The sequence below is a fragment of the Melanostigma gelatinosum genome, assembly GCF_949748355.1.
Source record: "Melanostigma gelatinosum genome assembly, chromosome: 13".
Classification (NCBI taxonomy): Eukaryota; Metazoa; Chordata; class Actinopteri; order Perciformes; family Zoarcidae; genus Melanostigma; species Melanostigma gelatinosum.
Genome location: NC_136646.1, coordinates 21,023,107 through 21,042,192, shown reverse-complemented (window position 1 = coordinate 21,042,192; position 19,086 = coordinate 21,023,107). Strand labels below are relative to the sequence as shown.

The following is a 19,086-nucleotide window of genomic DNA, read 5'->3' as shown; positions in this document are numbered from 1 at the left end:
AGAGCTCTCAGGTCCAATAAGACTGGAAATAAAACCATTGTGCGGAGGAGGTGGAGAGCCATAAATGAAATTGCAGCGGGTTGCACATGTGTTGTGCTGACCAGAGAAGTCGTGGAGCTGATGCAACGTGTCCATGACGATGGGGATGAGCGGGAGGTAGAGCTGAGCGATGTGGGCTCTGACCTGAGGGTCAGTGTAGCGGGGGTCTGCATCATGGCTGCACAGCAGGGAGTGAACAGCACTAATGGCCTTTTTATGAAGGAAGAAAACCCTAGAAACCCAAGAAATAAAAGTGCATCAGCACATTTGGTGTGTTTCTCGCTGCGCACATGTACTTAATGGTGCTGTACTGTATTTCATTTTAACGTTCAAACTCTGATGAGCCCTATGGGGGAAACGGAACGACACTCCTGATTCTTATATGTGCAACAAGTAAGAGCCTACCCTTCTCCATCAGGATCAAGGATGAGAGAGAGCTCAGCAAGCAGCAGGCCAGACAGGAAGTGCTGCTGGCGGAAAGGGACGGAGAGCTCAAACATGGTGGCCACACCCTGGTCTTGCACCATACTGGAGAACGCTGAACTCTGTTCATACAAAAAAAAAAAAACCATAGGAGGGAGAAGATGAGATGGAAGAATATGAAAATAAAACATGAGCAGTTTGAATCAGTTCTACTGTATCCAGTACCTGTGAGGTGGTGGAGGAGGTGGAGGGGGAGGGGGAGGCTGGAGGGCTGAGAGTGGAGCACGGCAGGTTGAGGACGACGTAGTGCTCGTGGCTGCAGACGATACGAGTGAAGTCCACCCTCAGGGCGTTCAGAGAGCTGGGGTTCTGCGCTGTGTGAAGCTTGTTGGCAATCTGTTTGAATGCACAAGTTTCTTTGAGTCAGTAAAAGCTGTTGTAAAATGTGCGTGGGAGCACTGGGATTTAAAGTGTTTGCTATGAAAGGCAAACGGGGAGGGAAGTAATAGACACCTGTTTGTAGTAGGAGCGGATGAGGTTGAACACAAAGCCCCGGTCCACGAGAGACAGCAGGTCATTCAGGAAGAAGGCCAGACTGCTATTCAGCCTCTCCACAAGCTCCACATCCTGAGAGAGAGGGGGTGGGAATGAGCAGGAGTACATGAAAGGGAAGATATGATATCAGAAGACAAACAAGACATATTGGGTTATTTTAATCATGGATACAAATGATGGATCGAGCATTACATACGAGATAAGGTAACTTTCTTTTGGACAAAAACTTGAAAAAACAACCTCTGGCCATCTTTTATTCCTCAACACTTAGTTTGTTTAAAACAAATGGACTTTCAGCCGTTCATTTCCTTAATTGCTTGTATTGTGGATTGCGGGCTTTTTACCTTCTGGTATCGATTGGCGATGTCTGCACTGATGGCACACACAAGTGCAGCGATGTCGTCCACAAAGCGGTCTGGGAAACGCTGCCGCCTGGCAACGTCCAATTTCGAGGTCAGGAATAAGTGATGGGTCATGCTCTTTGTCTAGAGGACAGAGTAAGTAAGAAATTCACTTGATGAAAATATCCCCTATCCTGCTTTAATAATGGTTCCTAGAGTGCGTGTGTTCTGATGCTTGTTGTTCTCATGCAGGGGTAGTTTGGATGTTTTGAAGTGGTTTGTATGAGGTACTTAGTGTATTAGCTACAGTAGATAGCGGCCGGCACGCCCCCAGTTTCCAGAAACAGACAGGAGTGCCAGCACGGGAGCAGAGTAATGAGGATGAGGGCAGCAGCAAAACGGACCGAAACAAAAATCAATACCAGTTTAAGTGTAATATTTTCATCTACCTTGACGTCAGACAGAACCTTTCCATCGGACTTGCAGGTCTACCGCTGCCTCCGTTGGCTACTTTGATATTGATTTTTTTAGGTGTTTAGAGTATGTTCTGCTGCCTTCGTCCTCAGCAGTATATTGTTTTGCTCCCATGGAACTCCATTCTCCAAACTAAGGGTGTGCCAGCCGCCGTCCACTGTCGCTAACACACTGACTCTGGATTAAATACCTCATACAAACGTCTGAACTCTAACTGTAAGTAAGTGGTGTAGCATGAACATAAAAGTACAAAGACATACTCACCATAAGCTGGAAGAAAAACCAGGCCTGCTGCAGCGCCGCCTCCCTCACCGCGCTGGTGCTGACCACCCACTGCAACGCCAGCTCCTCGTGGAGCAGCTACACGGCAACCGACAGAGCTCACGTTAGCTTACACGAGCAAACCATTTCAGAAACTAGATGAACTATTAAGATGAAAGTGGGGTGTGTTTGTTTGTTATTACAAGTTATGAACTGTTACTATGATTTGTAAAAGATAACAATGAAACTAGTGATAGTAAAAATGTATTGGACTCATTGGTCAGTAAATCTGCCTGAGATTGAGTCCTGATATCCCAAAAGAATATTAAATGTCAGTGTATCAACAAACACAAATCACACCATCTTACAGGACAACTGTTCAAATGTCATGGTGGTTAGTGTTCATGACATGGAAAGCTGATGAACGTTAGGACATCAAAATGTGTTGTGAAGTTGTTATGGAGAACGACACGTTTACAGTTTGTTACAGGAGACGTCAGCTTTACCTTCTTGGTAATCTGCCTTGTGGGAACTGAAAACAAGGCCACGCTGTCCAGAAAGGCAGACATGCGATTGCAGCTGCGGTCTTTTGCCTGACATGGAGTGGCGGTGAGGTGAACCCACAGAGATGAAGACAAGGTGATGTGAAAAGGGATGAATGGAAATGGATGGTTGGAGAGAACTCTCTATGAACCCCAGGCAGAGATTACGTCTCTCAAACACAACAGATATGGTCTGTTAGTCAGCAGTGAGAGGTTGAATTGTGAAACTGACGGACAAGATGCAAAAGGTGTGACAGAGAAAAAATGGCTGGCAGAGTGAGAGGCAGATGGAAAGAGACAAAACCTTTGAGGACTGAGGGAGGAAAAGACCCACGAGAGTTGATCAGAGATGGTTCAGGGTGGAGGTGGTGAGGTAGTGAAGGTGAGGAGGTGGAGGAGGGATTTGGCACCTGCTTGAGCTCACAGCTGGAGTTGGGGTTTCGGCGTAGCACAGATCTGGAGCCCCCGGGGGCATAAGCAGAGTTTACCCAGGAGTGGGAGCGGTCAATACCCTGCCGTAAGCCACCGGAGACGCACACACAAACACACAGTACGGCAAGAGGCAAGGGCACAGTGAGTAAAGGGAAGGCAATTACCACACAAGATTATTTGAAGGATAAAACTGGGAAAAAACAAAAGTAAGGGAAATGGAGTGTAGAAAAGTGAAGCTTGAATCAACAAAGAGGAGAACAAAGGAACTGAATGAAACACAAAGGGACAGAGGCACAAAGCATAACTGAATCTTTGGATTTGATCGGTCAACCTGAGCTTATTGAATCTGCTGTGAAGAGCCGAGACACAACAAATAACAGAATCAAAACAAAGTGGGAAAATGTCACACGGGGTGCAATTAAAAAAGACTTTCATTTTCAATCTACCAGGATTATCAATGGAGTATAACAACCATCAATGCTGGACTAAATAAAATATGAGACAATTTGCAAATGATAATAATGCGCAGGTTAAACAACAAACTTCTATGAGGATACAAGTCAGAGACAATACTTTATAGATTTCTCACAAAACATAAGAAATGTATCATTTTAAGAACTGTAAAAACTGAACATGAACAATTGAACTGCTTTCATGACTTTCAAAACAACTTTAAGGTATGGCTGTAACAAATGTCTTTTCTTTACAGTTGAAGATTCTATTGAGGTTTCTGAATGAAGCTTTGAATGTTTATCATCATATTTTATCACCCTCAAAAAATATTTCAAAACAAACAAAATCCTCAATTTCACTAAAATGATTCTTTAGATTAAATGAGTTATTCTTCTTTTATTAAATCATCTTTCTTTAACTAATATAATTCGTCAGTGCATGCCTCCCACTGAGACATTTTGAAAGACAGCTGCAGCTCACCTTGCTCCCTATGATCCTCTGCACCTCTTCATCAGGAGAAACCGGGGTGCTGGCCAAGTCCGGGTTGGAGTTGCTGATACTCTTGGAGCGGGACAAGTGGAGGCTGCTTGGCCGGACCGTTGTTCTCGATAAAGTGGCGTATTGCATCGGCATCTCGTAGGACTGCGTGCCAGCTTCTCGTGGAGATGGATGAATAGAAATGTCACATGGTGAAATAATAGCAAGTAAACATCCATGAGCCTGATGGAGTGAATGCCAGCGGTCCAGACACAGACCGGTGTCTGGACCGCTTCAGATCGGTGACTCACCTGTCGGCGGTATTGCAGGTTCGGCGGTTGGCAGGCGGAAGCAGTAGTGGATGTAGGACGCCAGCAGGTTGTTGCGGCCGTGTTGGTCCTGGTTCCCCTCCAGGTTCTTGTGGATCTGGTTGACCAGTAAAGACATCGATTCGAATGCAGCCCGGCCCAGGTTCACTGTGGAGTGAGAGCAGCAAAAGGTACGACTTAAAACTATGACTGGGAACCTTTTTTTTATTAAATATCATTGTTGAAAATTGCATTGCATAATTGGAGACTGTAAATTTAAACTGGCATGATTTATGCTTCACATATTAACCACAATGCCGAGCAAAACATCTACACAATTTATAAATAAGTATGATATTGCCACCTAGTATATCTGATGTTTTGTCTTGTGTGTCACTGAAGTAGAAAACAATAAAGATTGGGATGTACAGTAAGTAAATTAAACTGTTTTGTTGCTTAAATCATCATGAATATTAATATTAATTTAGACGCAGGGTTTCCCGCTCATTTCCCAGCAGCATGCAGCTAAATCATGCGCCTCTCAGCTTGAGGACAGAGGTTAGATCTGCAGCCTTTAATTGTGCAAACACACAAAGGTGCATGTGTGTGAAACATTTGTCTGTTTCTACAACAATAGGCTGAAAATCAACCAGCGTGCAGTCCTCTTTTCCCTTGGAATTAATATTAATCATCGTCACGTTATCTCCTCAAATGATCAGAATTAGCACTTTATCCTTGCTCCGAGAAGATCACTTCAGATCCCAAATAGCCGTCCTTCAGAACTCACTCACCGATTTGGCCCGCAATGACCGGCGGGTAGATGATCAGCTGAATGAGCTTGTTGAGCAGCTGGTGCAGGAACTGGACACAGGTATCCAGCAGAGCCCCTCTCAGTGCAGCCATGCTGGCCTTCAGCTCCCCCTCCATGTTTGCCTCGGTAATGATGACGTTCTTCAGGCGGAAGGGGAAGGAGTACTCCTCCAGAACATACACTAGAGTGAAGAACTTGTCCAGGTGGGGGTCCTAGAGTCAACAACAGAACAAAAATGAAGTATCACTTGACCTGGGTGAATTTCAACCTGTCTATGACTTTCTGAATGCAACCTGTTATTTACATGCATCCACTGCTGGTGGTATGTGCAGGCCTATAAAAACTATGAATGCTCAATCAGTCAATCAAGTTGTATTCATATAGCACCTTTCAAACAAAGCAAATGCAATTCAAAGTGCTGTACGAATGATTGACAGTAAGAAAACAAGAGGAAGATGGAGATGAGATGAAGAGACTAATGCACATCAAAGAAAGTTAAGAAAAATAAATCAATAAGTAACTAACTCACCACCTAACTAAATGAATACAAAAGCAAACTATAGCACTTAATAACACAATTTGTGTGAAATAAAATAAGAAATAAAATACATATTAATAGTAAAACCACAGCATAAAACACATGACACTGTATACAATCTGACTTAATAATAAGGAATAATAAAAACCATAAAATTCTAAAACACTACACTATTAATAGTAAATATGTTCAGAACCTGTCCAGTAACAGAAGCCTAACTCCAACATGGCTTTCAAAGGTGGGAGGGAGAAGCAGAAGCTACAGTCTTTGTGTACCTGAGTGTGAACCGAGGAGGCCGCCGTCACCTCCACATTGAACACCCCTTTGTGATTATCCACCCACTTCATGCCTGGGAGCTGAACCTGCCGCAGAGTGACATCCAACTCGTTTAACACATCACAAAGGAGTAGGTAACGGCAGGCACACTGACAAACACACTCACGTCAGGGGTGAGTACAGAGTAGCTCGGCGGGGGCTTTTCCACCGAGACGGGCAAACTGAAGGAGCCGGTGCGTAGTCGGCCGTGCTGCATCAGAGGGATCCACTGCAGAGAGAGAGAGAGCGAGAGAGGATCACTCACCAATGCCAAGAAAACAGAAGGAGCTTATAAGACAAGTCGGTGTGTGGGTGGAAGCATTAAATGTGGGCCAGCTGAAGGAGACTACTCACGGTGTAGCCCACAGGGGTCTCCAGAGGAGTGTTCTGTTTGGGCTGGCAGCTGATGTGGAAGAAGGTGAACAGCAGATGGTGGTTGTCTGTCAGATTGGCAGGAATCCTCATTTTCATCTCCTCATAGAACTCGGGAGACCTTTTGAGTGAGGAGTTAAAGACAATGTTTAAAGGGTGACACACAGTTGGACAGACTCCACTGGAAGGGCAAGGAGTGATTGAGCCTTACTTGTTATGGTAGATGATGGGAGTGTACGCGTCTTGCATGAACTCGGCACAACTCGACTTCCCAAAGATGACCTGGTCAAACAGCAGAGTGTTAATACAGCTCTGTGACAAACAGGAGAAAGTCCTTCGACATAATCATCCTCAACGTAGTGTCGTCAATCATCTGAAGAATTTCACCATTAAAGATCTCCTCCAGTGACGTGTTCAGACGTGATACTGCAATACTGCGCTGGGATTTATGATTTGTGTCTCATATGGTTTTTCCTCACAAAAATTGATAATTATTTGTAATGCTATAATTTGTTATTTGAATAGTTGAACTTCCTATTTGATCTGCATAGTTAAAATCATTTGAAATGAACAGACTTGGATCTTAAGAGTGGAGTTTGCTGTAAGAGACTGCCGTGTATTAAACTACGCATGTGGACAAGAGGAGAAAAGGATGATGTTGGAGAACTTTTTTAAGACCTTTCTTTCGATGTTTTGACACTTTTTCTGCCTTGATGTCTGACCACTACCTTGTTATCCACAAATGAGCAAACTCCGAGAATATCCTTCACCATTTGGTATTCAATAAAAGACATGAGAGATCATTAAATGGAGCTGGACGTTCTTTCCCTCTGTGCTCAACACTACACTCCCCTTTGAAGAAGTTCCGGCTTCCGAGAAGACGCCAGATATTATTTCACCCCCTCGAGCCGTTTTTGGTGACTGGAGATTCTGGAGTCACTTGTTATGCTCGTCTGTGACTCACCGGCAAAGCCTGACTGGGGTCCTCTCCTGCCATGAACTGAACCTTCACAGCAATGTTCCTCACCGAGCCCTGACGACTGCTGAAGTTCAGACTTTGTGGGTAAACATAGAGCAGGTTTCTGAAAGGCAAAAGGATGCGAGGCACAGAATGAGAGAGAGAAAGATGACACAGGCAGAATAAGAAAACGCAAAGTTATTAATGAGTCAAAGGAACATTGTGCGTTGGACAATTGTACTTAAATCAGAATCATAACATGTTAGCCGAAGGGAGACACTTTCAAACCACATCTTTAGCTTGTAATGTACCTGATAACCTACAAAGCATTTAATCGTCTTATTCTGAGAAAAGAAAGAGATAAAGATTGTCATGTTTGCAGATGGGAAAAGTGTGACACAGTATTTGGCTTGGCGAATGTCATGTCGACTCCCGTCCAAGGTAAACACTCGAGGTAACATTTCTTCATATTTTGAAACAGCTTAGTTTGACAGACCACAAAATCTCTTTAAAATAACAGTAAATAATACACAGATGTTAATAATATTACATTTTCTGTATATGTATTGTTATGTCATGTGTTTGTGTCCTAAAAGCTCAAATTAGTCTCTCAGGGGTTAAACTGCAAGGCGGGGTTACTAAGACTAAAGGCCAAGGACAAGACCTGTGATCGAGCCACAGCTGAGCTAATGTTTGACCATGCTATTGCATGTACACACCCAATATAAGGCACACAGACCAGCCTCCTAATTCATCATCCTGCTAACATCTGCGATAGACTAACACATATTATATTTTCCACTCTTCCTCATTTTCTTTAAATTCTACATCAAACTGGTACGATGAAGATGTTCTGGGGCCTGTGGCTGCTTTGTTTGGCCGGGAGTTTAAGAGCGGTCCACGCAGGTCCGCTGAGGAAGACCGGCAAGACTGGAAACAAGGCTGCGCCTCAGGAAGAAGTCAGCGTGCTCATGTTTGGTGTCATACAGTTAAGCGAATCCCTCAGCTATGTTTATGAAACCACTGAGGCCAAGATCGACAAAATCAGCCAGACTTTGAGGAGACTTGAGGGGACTCTCCAAGAGCTGGGGAGGGAGACCGAGCAGGCGGCGGAAGTGGAGAAACAGATTAAAGAAGTGATACAGCTGCTACAGGTAGGAAAACACAGAAATATGTAAACACCGGATTCCCCATGTGCTGTTCAAGGGTCGTGTTACTACAAGAGAGATATCCACTGAGAATTATAATCAAACAGATCTAAGGAGGCACAGCCTGCAGGAGCAGAGATAGACAGTGTGTCTTTGCGCATTTGCAAACAACACAACACCTACATGTGTAAACCCCGATGTCACTACTCATGCATCTCACTCTTCTTCTTTAGTAGGACCTATAATCCTCATATGATTCTTCAATGTTTGTCCCTGATGTATATGGATGCATGTTGCTCTTTCATCTGAGATAAGCCAGTGAGAGTGAGAGTGTCGTTAGAAAGCTGCGTGTCACACTGTGGGGCAGGCAGCTGCCAGCTTGTTGGGGGAAGAGGATAATATGGGCAGATGCTCTTTTGACAGGCCCAGATGGCCAAGCAACAGGCTCAGACCAAGACGACTAAAGACTGGCTGGCCAGGATAGAGCAGGAAGAGGTGGAGCTGAAAACCAAAGTGACGAAGCTGGAGATGTATGTCAACACCAAGATGAGCATCAAAGAGCTGCAGGTACCAGAAAGCTGTCCCTGAATGGCTACAACTCAAGATAGAAGAGACACCCTCACTGCCACACCAGCCTGCTAATATTCACTTTTGGTTTAAGCAAAAGCACACAGAGTGGTTACATATTTGAACACCCGTCACTGATTTGTTGACACACAGTTGATAGGTTACTTTAACTATATTCCTGTTTTAGGAGAGAGCAGAGGAGCAATCCAACATCGTGAGAGGTTTACAGTATTTGACCCAGTTCCAAAAAGACAACATTGAGACTGAGAATGAGAAGCTCTCCAAACTCCAGAAGATGGTAAGAAACTATCATGTACGGTTCTCAACTTTGAATGTTTTCATGTCATCCAATTGAGCATTTCATTTCTGTCTTTCAGAGTGAAGCTATGACATAGCGCTACGATTCACCACTGAGGTCTCCGAGTCTCTGCAGCTCTGAATGAGATTCCAGCTGTAAAGTCACTGCACTCCCTTCCAACCCTGTGATGAATGCTATAGAGCTACTATATGGACAGAAAATATTTTTTTAGTGGTCTTATGATTATGTCCTTCTTGTTGTGGCTCTCGTCTTACATGTGTCTTGGCTTTGATACACTAAGTCAGCTTTGTTTTTCAAGAGAGCCATTTAAATAAAGCTGTTAAATTATTAAAGATTTTAAAGATGTGTAATATGTAAATATATATATTTAAAAAAAACAAAGATAACGGCTTGTTTTTTGTATTTATACATTTTACAATTTACTTAAAACTGCAGACTAAAGTGAGAGCAGAACAACAAATCAATGTGCAAATAAACAAAGGAAGCCATGCATGCAATGAAGGGGTGAATGTATATTTGTTCTATGGGTCAACTTACACAGTACGTGCATACGTGTGTGTGTGATATGGGATCACTCACCTGTAGGTGGTGTGCGGCGTGTAAACGTAGCGAGCAGGGAACTCCAGCACGTCTTTGGTTGGGCGAACACGCAGGTCGGGGTAAGGCTTCACGTGAAGCAGCTCTGGGGACAAACAGTAATGAGGCGAGTCCGGAGCTGGAGAGATGTCGATCTTTAACTGGGCTGAGGGACAAAAATCACAAATCACCCATTCAACTTCAGACATGAATACAAACACATTCACACGAATATCCCGACCATGTGAGGGCACGGTGTTTACCCGTGACAGGCCTCAGTCGTCGCAGAACAGAGGACGGTCTGCGCATATCTGCCAGGTACTTGTAGAGGTCCTCATCGCTCAGTCTGTCCCCCTCCTTCATGGACACAAACGGAAGATCAACGCTTGTTTTTGGTATTACAAAAGTCTCATTGTGACTTTGCGGTTACTTCTAAAATACACAGTGCTGTACTAAAATAGCCATAGTTTCATTCAATTGTCAAGCGCATTTTAAGTGAACCTGACAAAATGTAAATTGGGCTTGTTTCCATCAGCTAGTTTGAAGGCGGATAAACTTAGTTTGGTCCAAGGTCTGCGCTAACAGCCCCTGGCTGTAGTCCAGCAGTAGACAGAGTGGAAGAAGTAGGGCATGTGAACCTGAATCAAAACAAGTCGCCTGAGCCACCTAACCCATGGATGAGACGTTCAGGGACTTCTTTCACTCGGGTAAGTTTGAACTGTTCTTTCATGTCAGCTAGTATCGGCCACGTTAATGCTGTCCAGAGACAAACACAGGTATTTGCCTGTTATGGGAATATCCGCGACACCGCTTGGCAGCAGAAACAGCACATCAGTCATTTACCTCAGAAATTATTCAGCAGTTTCACAATCCATTCAGAGCAACAACTCTATTTTCACAAAGGCAAAACCTCAAGAGAGCAGGAATACTTGTCAGCACTAATAAATAATAAAAGTACCAAATGAGTCGTAAGACGGAGTCTGACCTGTTTAAAGAAGTTGGTGACGGTCAACGTTGCTGGACGGAAAGTGGCAAAGTTACACATCTCATCCCCAACACTCATCCTCTCAAACCCCTTCTTCTTCCTCTCATTCCACGTTCCATGACCTTTTCGCTCTGGCAGGAAGAGAATTCATATCATATATTAGCGAGACATGTGCATGACTCTTGCTTTTTTCGTCACTGTAACTACCGTACTTTTCGGACTATAAGCCGCTACTTTTTACCCCACGCTTTGAGGCGTGGGCTTATAGTCCGGTGCGCTTTATATACGGATTTTCCCCTAGCTTTTCTCCGCCACAACAACAACCGCAACTTCCGGTTCCGGTCTAACACAATATTTACTGGTTCCCGACACAGAACAGTTGCTACCAGCAACCCCTCTGCTACTGACAGGGTCGCTACAATATGGACGAAGTACCTTTGACCTACCTCTCACTAGGACTGTTAACAAAAAAGGTTGAACGGCAAGATGCTTTTAACAGTACATGTCCGACTCGCTAGCTTCTAAGCTAATTTTAACATTACGGCCAATGGGGAAATGCTAACCGCGATTATCATTAGCGAATATATAATATATCTTTGTACATCTTTTCATGCAGACATACTTGCATTACAGACTGAGGTCTCTCACGGCTACCAAATGAAAAGCAATGAGGCAATAACTGTTGTTGCTCATAGCTCTGAATAGCTGTTGTGCTAGCAGCAACTGGCCAAGCCAGTTAGCCGTAACAGTTAAATGCTATTCAGAGCTATGAGCAGAGAAGATCAGCTTTTTCTCAAGTCTGCCAGTGGATCCTAACAGCGCGGAACAGTGTGAAAGAATCCATCATCACCAACGGGTTCTGAAAGGCTGGGATACTATGAGATTAAGGGGACAGCGCAATGAGGACGACAACGCAAACTCAAGGGCGGATTTGCCCCGGTTCATTATGTGGTGTGTTCAAGGACCCAAATGCAGACTCGTTTTTTAGTTGTTGTTTTTTACAGTTCTACAAAACTTGTTCAAGAGTTTTTTTGTGTGCGTGTTTTTGAGTGAGAGAAATAAATGTTTTGTAGAATTGAAAAAAAAAAACTGGAAAAAAAAAAATACTGGAAAAAAGACCAGTGCGGCTTATCTATGTACAACTTCTTTTTTTTCTTTTAAAAATCAGCTGGTGCGGCCTATATACCGGTGCGCTCTATGGTCCGGGACGTACGCTAGTTGAATGCTCTCTGTACATGCATGTGTGACACTGTGTAGAATTGAGGTGTTTGAAGTCAGCAGTACCAGAGTCAGAGTCAGGGTCCGATCGATCCAGACCTCCCACACTGCTCACGATGTTGAGAAGGTGAATGGCCGTCCAGGCAAAAGGCATGCGGAAATAGCCAAGACGGCTGCATGACTGCTCCGCCTGCAGACGCAGCTTCTCCAGCTTCTCCTTGTGCTGAGGCAAGACGAAGAGCAGGCAAGATAAAAAAGGAAATTAAAATATTTTAAAAAAGGCTTAAAATATCTGCAGCGGCCAACAGAGTTGACCTGTTCCAGACGATGGTAAATATTGCAGCTACCCAGACAGAATTGAGCAATGCTTGTCACGAGACAGTAAAAGGGCCCTCGGTGCATGTTGGGCACCGGGCCCGGGCATTGCAACAGTTTAAAGCACATATTTGGCTCCATTACCTTGGAGGAATCAGACTCTTTCATGACCATGTAGGGTTCACAGCATTCTCCAATGTCTCCTTGTTGAAGGACTTTCTCAAGCTGAAATACATGCACACTATTGTCAATACATCAAAGCACATCTTTTATCACGTACTAATAACTGAACTTGTTTGTTTTTTAAAATCTGTAAATAAATATATAATTGATTCATGAATTCAAATGGCAAATAAAAGGGCAAGTGAACTTCTTTATGAGCAAACCTAATTTCATTTGAATTCTTCTGAGTAAAAGTGGGTTCTCGCAGTACCTTAATGACCAAGAAGATGTCAGCAGAAGGGTACGTGATGGAGAAAATGGCAGAACGTGCCAACGTGGAAATGGCCATGTGAGGCGTGTGGGGTTTAAGCAGCCCTTTCATCTGATCCGAGTTCAGGTCAAAGTAGAAATTCTCAGAGATCTGTCGGAGGGAAGATTGACATAAGCGGGAAACGGCAGAGGAAAGATGATAATGGAGATGCACCTCAAGGGATTTGAATTCAGTTCTAACTCAGTGATCTAAACCGCAAGACCACTTAGACCTTTTTGAGACAAGGGAAATTAAATTAGTTAAGCATGAGCTCAGCATTACGTAAGCGGTTTCACGGAGTGGTCATTGGAAGAATACTAATTTTATGAAATAAAAAAAATGATCTGCTGGAACAAAAGAAAATACCTTTTTCTTCTCCTTGACATCATACAGAGCAAGTGTTCCAAATATTGGCTCAATTTCTATTTCAAACCTGAAAAACATTAAAAAAAAATAAAGAGTGGTTCTAATAATAAATCACAGCGTTAAGACATAAATGTCAGTTATTTTATTTTACAAATGTTACTCACTTCAGAGACAGACACTTGACCATGATTCTCTGGCCACAGTGTTCCTTGGGCACTTCAGGAACAGAGCATCTCTCTACTGCTTCATCCTGACACACACACACACACACACACACACATCATTTACACAGATGTCATGACAACGTAGCGGCAGAGAGAGACAGTGTGTACTCAGTGATAAAGGAGCGAGAGAGGGAGCACATAGAGGGCCGTAGATGTAGAAAGTTTCAGACATTCACTTTCAGGGAACAGTCAATAGTGTTACCCTGAGCTGAACAAATGGCAGCTACATCTACAACCGAGTGATCTCTGAGATGAAGTTAATCTGTGTTGTTAAAGGTTTAGACAATCACCTCGCTCATTAAATATGTGGCCTGTGCACTGTGGTAGCAAGATTACTAAGCTTGATATTATACTTTATAAAATGTCATAATTTCAACAGAGCTACAAGAAACCTTGCATCATTTCGTAAAGCTTAGGAAACTGCATTATTGAATATAAACCAGTGATCGGAGTCAGAAGGATACTTATTTATATGATAAAGACAGTTTTTATACTTTAAAAAGGGATCTTTCGGGTGTTTACGGTACTTATCTGTAGTCTGTGTGTTACTGTGTCACTTTGGTGAATCAGAACTAACCCTTTACACCACCAAAGTCACACAGTAACAAAAAAGCTAATACATTGACTATGGACACCTCATAAAACCCCACTTTCAAAATCTCAAACTACCCCTGAGACAAAGCCTGCTCCACAACAGAGGCAGCTGCAGGACGGTTCACCACAAACCTCATCGGGGGCCGGGTACAGGCCCAGCAGGTCACTGTGGCGCCCCTGCAGGCGTGCCTCGGTATTGCGGCGGTCCATGTCCTCTGCAGCTGCACGTTCCAGCACAGACGGCAGCAGAGCGTCCGGGGAGGAGTTCTTCAGGTCAAAGATACTGGAGGCCCAGCTGCCCCGAGGGGTCTCGTCAAGGCTGACCGACCGGCGCTTTGCGTCATCCTGAAGCACGGGAGAGTGAGACGGAGAGTGAGATCATGTCTTTACTTTCCCTTCCAGAGAAAGAGGTCACCTTTAAGTGCTCACTGCAGATGTTTTAGAAACACAAGGACAATATGATACAGATCCCATTACCTCGTTACCCTTTGACTATGACTCATATAGAGACTGTGTAATGGATAATGGGCAAGGTATATCCATTTATCCATTGCTCATTCTCCACATGATCAACTCGCTGAGCAGAACTCATACCGTCTCCCCCTTCATAAGGAGACACACGCTTCATTTGCTGCTTATTCTCCACATGTCTTCGTCCAGGTATTAAATGATGACGAAGCCGCTAAGCTTTCACTCGTGGCCACACTGTTTGTACAGTAGATTGGTTTAATGAACCCTGATTCCTTTGACCATCAGCTACCTGGTCGTCCTGGCGCTCGGCTGCAGCAACCTCATCCAGCTCAAAGGTCTGTTTGACCAGCCCGCGCCGCCTCTCCCTCTGTCGCTCAGAGTTGTGAGGGGTGTATGTGGTGCTGTAGCGCTGATATCTACAGAAAATCAGAAAAGGAAGGTTGGCCCAGGGATAATGTAACTGTCAATCACGTGAACAGTGGTGCACATTATTAAAAAGAGACGGAACATGTACTGTAGGTTAATCCAGCTGACACCACTCACTTTCTTTGAATGACGAGCCAGTCATCTGTGTAGACTGCCAAGGCATCTCTCACTCTGGGATCCAGGGAGCTACACAGAGAAATACATGAATAATTGAGCAAAGCATGCTTTTAATATTTATGTTGGTTCAGCGTCGCACAGAGAAAGGCTTTGTTCCTATCTGGAGTGATGTTTGTCCTCCATTACAGTGGCATTAATCCTGTGCGTGTGGTAGTGTACACGGAGGGACGTGTGTTACAGTTGTGTCGGCCATTAGCAGCTGGACTCACTCGTCCTCGGGCAGCGGAGGCTCCAGTGTAGTGCACTCTTTGTCCAGCGGGAGGAGCTCCAGGTCATCCTGGGGGAACTCCACCAGCTGTCTGAGCGGGCCGGGCTCCACCCCAGGAGCGTGACTGCTCACATACTCCTCAAAGTCCACCGGCTCAGCCACCTCCGTCAGGGGCAACTGTCAATCAACATTAGACTATTAAGCACCAATAACTATGACACGGCCATAACGACACATCCGTATCCGATCAGGAGGATCAGAAGGACTTACGAGGTGCAGGGAAAGGAGGCAGGATGCCATGAGGATAGACAGATACAGGATGCACCATACAAAACACAGGAAATAGATGAATCATCAGCATAATACGTCCTCTTTGAGATGACTTCCTGCGCAATGTACACGTTCACAAGATGTTAAAGCATAAGTTTCATGTTGAATTTGAATTAGGTGTTGCTGTAGATCATCATTAGCAATAGCTGATGTGTCAAAATGAAATACTGACATGTTAATAATACACATATTATAATATTGTGTAAATACTCCAGCACCTCTTAAATCTGGCTTTTGTACAGTTATGACGACACACTCTCTCTCCACCTCCCTACACTTGTACTTTGAGTGGAATTCATTTGCCAAAAAAAAAAAAAAAAAAAAGAGTCAAAATGCATAATAAACTAAGTTAAAGATGAGTTTTACTGATAGCATTATCATTAACTTAGATACGTGAATTCTGTTGTTGAGACAATCTTGTCCATCTGTTCTCTTGACAGCCCTCTGTTGTTCCACTTTTCAGTTCCCAGTTCTTTAATTCTGGATGCACGTACTTTCCTTTATGTTACAGTAGACAAATCTGCCACAGACATGACTGCTAGCAGTCACTTACCAAATGTAAAACTACTTAGTGTTGAAATAAATTATACTTGAATACATTATCTTAGCTATATTAGCCTAAAACCCATTTCCACTCATCTCTCTTATGGAGATACATGAATATCTAGACTGCCCTGAGTTAACAGTCTATGTCTGGTTTCTGGTTCAGTAGAGTCCATAAAGTATTCTTTAACTTCTGCTGAACTACTTCAAAATTCCCTGGTCATCCGTGTAGCGGGACAACAGAGATTTCCCAAAACAAGGTGTATTATGTAACTACCCCCGTACTCTAGTGTGGATGAGCAGCCAAGCAGAAAGCCTGCCTTAAACAACACAGGTGAGCGAAAGCAGGAATATCATGTTTCAAAAGCTCCTCCCTTCATGCCTGCTGCCAACACCAATTAAAAGTACCGGTACACTCATTTGAACTTCTACAATCTAAACTTAAACCCGAGCTCACAAAGTTACACCCATCACCTTCTGAGCTTGCTAACTGGAGCTTTGGAGCTACTGCGGCAGGGTAAACACACGGTGACTCACAGGCTGGTGTGCGCCTCCTCGTTTCTTGGTCAGCTGAGGAGAGCCATAGTCTCTGGACACTTGTTTTCTGACCTCTGCAGCTACCGTCCTGAGCAGGAGAAGGAAATCAAAAAGGGTTGTCAGCTAGTTAACAGAGAACAAAGGCACAAGTTTGTTTGCATGAATACAAATATTTTCAAATGTGTGCTGCTCATTCAATTTCTTCAGATGTTGTGTGTAAACTGCAAAGCAGAAGTTTGCAGCTTCTGGTACTAGCAGCGATGCTGAAGGCCAGCAGCTGTTCTGAATGACAGAGGTGGCGAGCTGGCTCCAGGGAGCAGGCACAGAGCCAGAGCTCTGTGCACGGCCTGCATGGACTAACTAACGGCAAACGGGAGGCTTAGAGAGAAGACAAAGCGAGGGAAAACAATCCTCTCACAGAGACAGCAGGCAGCTGCTCCTCTACAACCACAAAATGTCTGTTTCTCTCATATACACAGCTGCAAAGGCTTCAACGTTTCCCAAAACCGTGGTCCTCGTGATTACATGGCTTGCGGTTCATGCCTTGGTGCCATCGATACACATGGACTGTAAGGCAGCAAAGAGGAGCTATGACCTCGGCTCCTTCCTCCAGGGAATAGCAAGACTTCCCGATGATGACGACACAGCATTTCTTTACATGTTCCTACATCCACAAAAGATGTGGAAACACTTTCTGCAGCCTTCAATCTAAAACAGGAAAAAGGAAAGCCATCGACTGCGAGGGCAATAACCAGAACAACCCCTTCCCTCCCTTTCCTGCATCCGGTACTAAATAATGGTCTGGGCCCCACGAAGGAGAGGACAGACGGGACTTGGGGAATGCAGTGGGAGACTGTTCGATGGAGCTAATATCTCTAAAGGATATGTTATTGACGGGCATATAAACAAAGTTATCAATAGTGTAATATACAAAAGCAGCTTGTGACGGAGCCTGGTCCAAAGTTTAGAATAACTGTACTGACATGATTTCAGCAAGGTTTTCACTGGGGCGAGGAAATATTCACCTGCAGGTCAATGATGAGAATCTGTCATCCCGTTAGTTATCTGGAGAAGCTTTCTGATACTACAAGGCTACGCTGCTCCTTTCTAGCTGACATTAACTGGGTGATTTGGTGTCAAAATGTAAAGCACAAACAGTCACAGCCCTGGACAAAATCTAGGTTTGGAGGATCCCCATTTATAGAAATATATATATATATATATATATATATATATTTATATATATAAATATAAATCTATTGCAGCAAGGGAAGGCCCTTGGCTCTCACACTAGTGTTGTTAAGGCATGCTATTCAAAGAGCCAGTTGACAGATGTGACGTGCCTGTTAGATTTTTCCTGGAATCTGATCAATTTCTATTCAGTAGAATAAGACATAGTAACGTTAGATTAGAGTGCATGCAGTGATAGGCTACCAACGGTATACCTCTGCATGAAGAGGGAAAACCAGTTTACAACATGTGGAAACAGGTTGCTACAATACTGCGAGGCGTTCACACGACTCAAGAACAAAACATAACAGTAAGTGTCACTTTGTTACATTTTGTTTTTATGAGTAAAGCATTTCGCTCGGTTCTACTATGCTCAGTAACTCCAAACGGACGGGTCTGGGTCATTGGATTAGCACTCATCTTGATAATGATATCCTTCAGTAGCTCAATCATTGTTGATGACAAAGCTCTTACGATGCTACGTTAACGTATACACTAAACAGGCTACTGCACTCTTCAAAGAGCCGAGGACCACGAACAATAATAGAGCACACTGCTCTACTAAACATTACTTTCACGACCGGGAGGTTCAGCTGTGATTAGACCGACCGGTTTATGGTCAGTGGTACATTTTAAATCCTAGCATACTGTGCTATGTGAGCCGTGTGTCCAGCGGATCACTCTCACGCACAGCGAGCGGCACAACTGGGGCTGTTAAGACGATAACTTCTGTTGCGGTCTCACCGGTTGATTTTATGAGCAAACGCCCTCCTCTCGCTCGCTGTAGATGTCATTTCGTGTCCCCATGTACAGAAGCTCTTCGAAGTAAAACTGAAAGACCTCTTCTTCCCCTCCAAGTCCCGTCTTGTTTGGGGATGCGGTCTCTCCCAGACTGCTTCCTTCTCCACGCTGGGACTGGGCATGGATCCCTCCTTGTTCCTCCTAGCGGATAGGAGCTGAACCGCGACCGTTAGCATCAAGTCCGCCATGGTCTATGTACTATATCCGGTTACGCTTCAAAATAAAATACAAATAAAAAACAATTTGCTTTTATTTCAAGTTCTCTATTAAGTAATGCGGA

General features: G+C 44.0%; 1 protein-coding gene across 2 annotated transcripts in view; it reads right to left on the bottom strand.

The window, feature by feature from the left end:
* dock6 (dedicator of cytokinesis 6) overlaps positions 1-18,870 on the bottom strand; it is a 28,030-nt gene extending 9,160 nt beyond the window's left edge. The window contains exons 1-29 of one of the 2 annotated variants that reach the window (XM_079281110.1): positions 18,750-18,870; positions 16,776-16,863; positions 15,367-15,542; positions 15,098-15,166; positions 14,844-14,970; positions 14,216-14,428; positions 13,430-13,515; positions 13,266-13,332; positions 12,861-13,010; positions 12,572-12,652; positions 12,179-12,335; positions 10,895-11,025; positions 10,173-10,266; positions 9,913-10,075; positions 7,306-7,423; positions 6,553-6,623; positions 6,324-6,462; positions 6,097-6,198; positions 5,930-6,016; positions 5,097-5,328; positions 4,309-4,473; positions 4,001-4,173; positions 3,046-3,147; positions 2,097-2,192; positions 1,362-1,502; positions 976-1,089; positions 688-858; positions 445-584; positions 102-271 (exon numbers count right to left, since the gene is read on the bottom strand). In XM_079281110.1, coding sequence (XP_079137236.1) covers positions 102-271; positions 445-584; positions 688-858; positions 976-1,089; positions 1,362-1,502; positions 2,097-2,192; positions 3,046-3,147; positions 4,001-4,173; positions 4,309-4,473; positions 5,097-5,328; positions 5,930-6,016; positions 6,097-6,198; positions 6,324-6,462; positions 6,553-6,623; positions 7,306-7,423; positions 9,913-10,075; positions 10,173-10,266; positions 10,895-11,025; positions 12,179-12,335; positions 12,572-12,652; positions 12,861-13,010; positions 13,266-13,332; positions 13,430-13,515; positions 14,216-14,428; positions 14,844-14,970; positions 15,098-15,166; positions 15,367-15,542; positions 16,776-16,863; positions 18,750-18,799 — 3,673 coding nt within the window. In that variant the 5' untranslated portion in view covers positions 18,800-18,870. Of the gene's footprint in view, positions 1-101; positions 272-444; positions 585-687; positions 859-975; positions 1,090-1,361; positions 1,503-2,096; positions 2,193-2,599; positions 2,687-3,045; positions 3,148-4,000; positions 4,174-4,308; positions 4,474-5,096; positions 5,329-5,929; positions 6,017-6,096; positions 6,199-6,323; positions 6,463-6,552; positions 6,624-7,305; positions 7,424-9,912; positions 10,076-10,172; positions 10,267-10,894; positions 11,026-12,178; positions 12,336-12,571; positions 12,653-12,860; positions 13,011-13,265; positions 13,333-13,429; positions 13,516-14,215; positions 14,429-14,843; positions 14,971-15,097; positions 15,167-15,366; positions 15,543-16,775; positions 16,864-18,749 lie in introns of both variants that reach the window. The other variant, XM_079281111.1, reaches the window with a different exon arrangement.
* Positions 18,871-19,086: the final 216 nt, after the last annotated feature.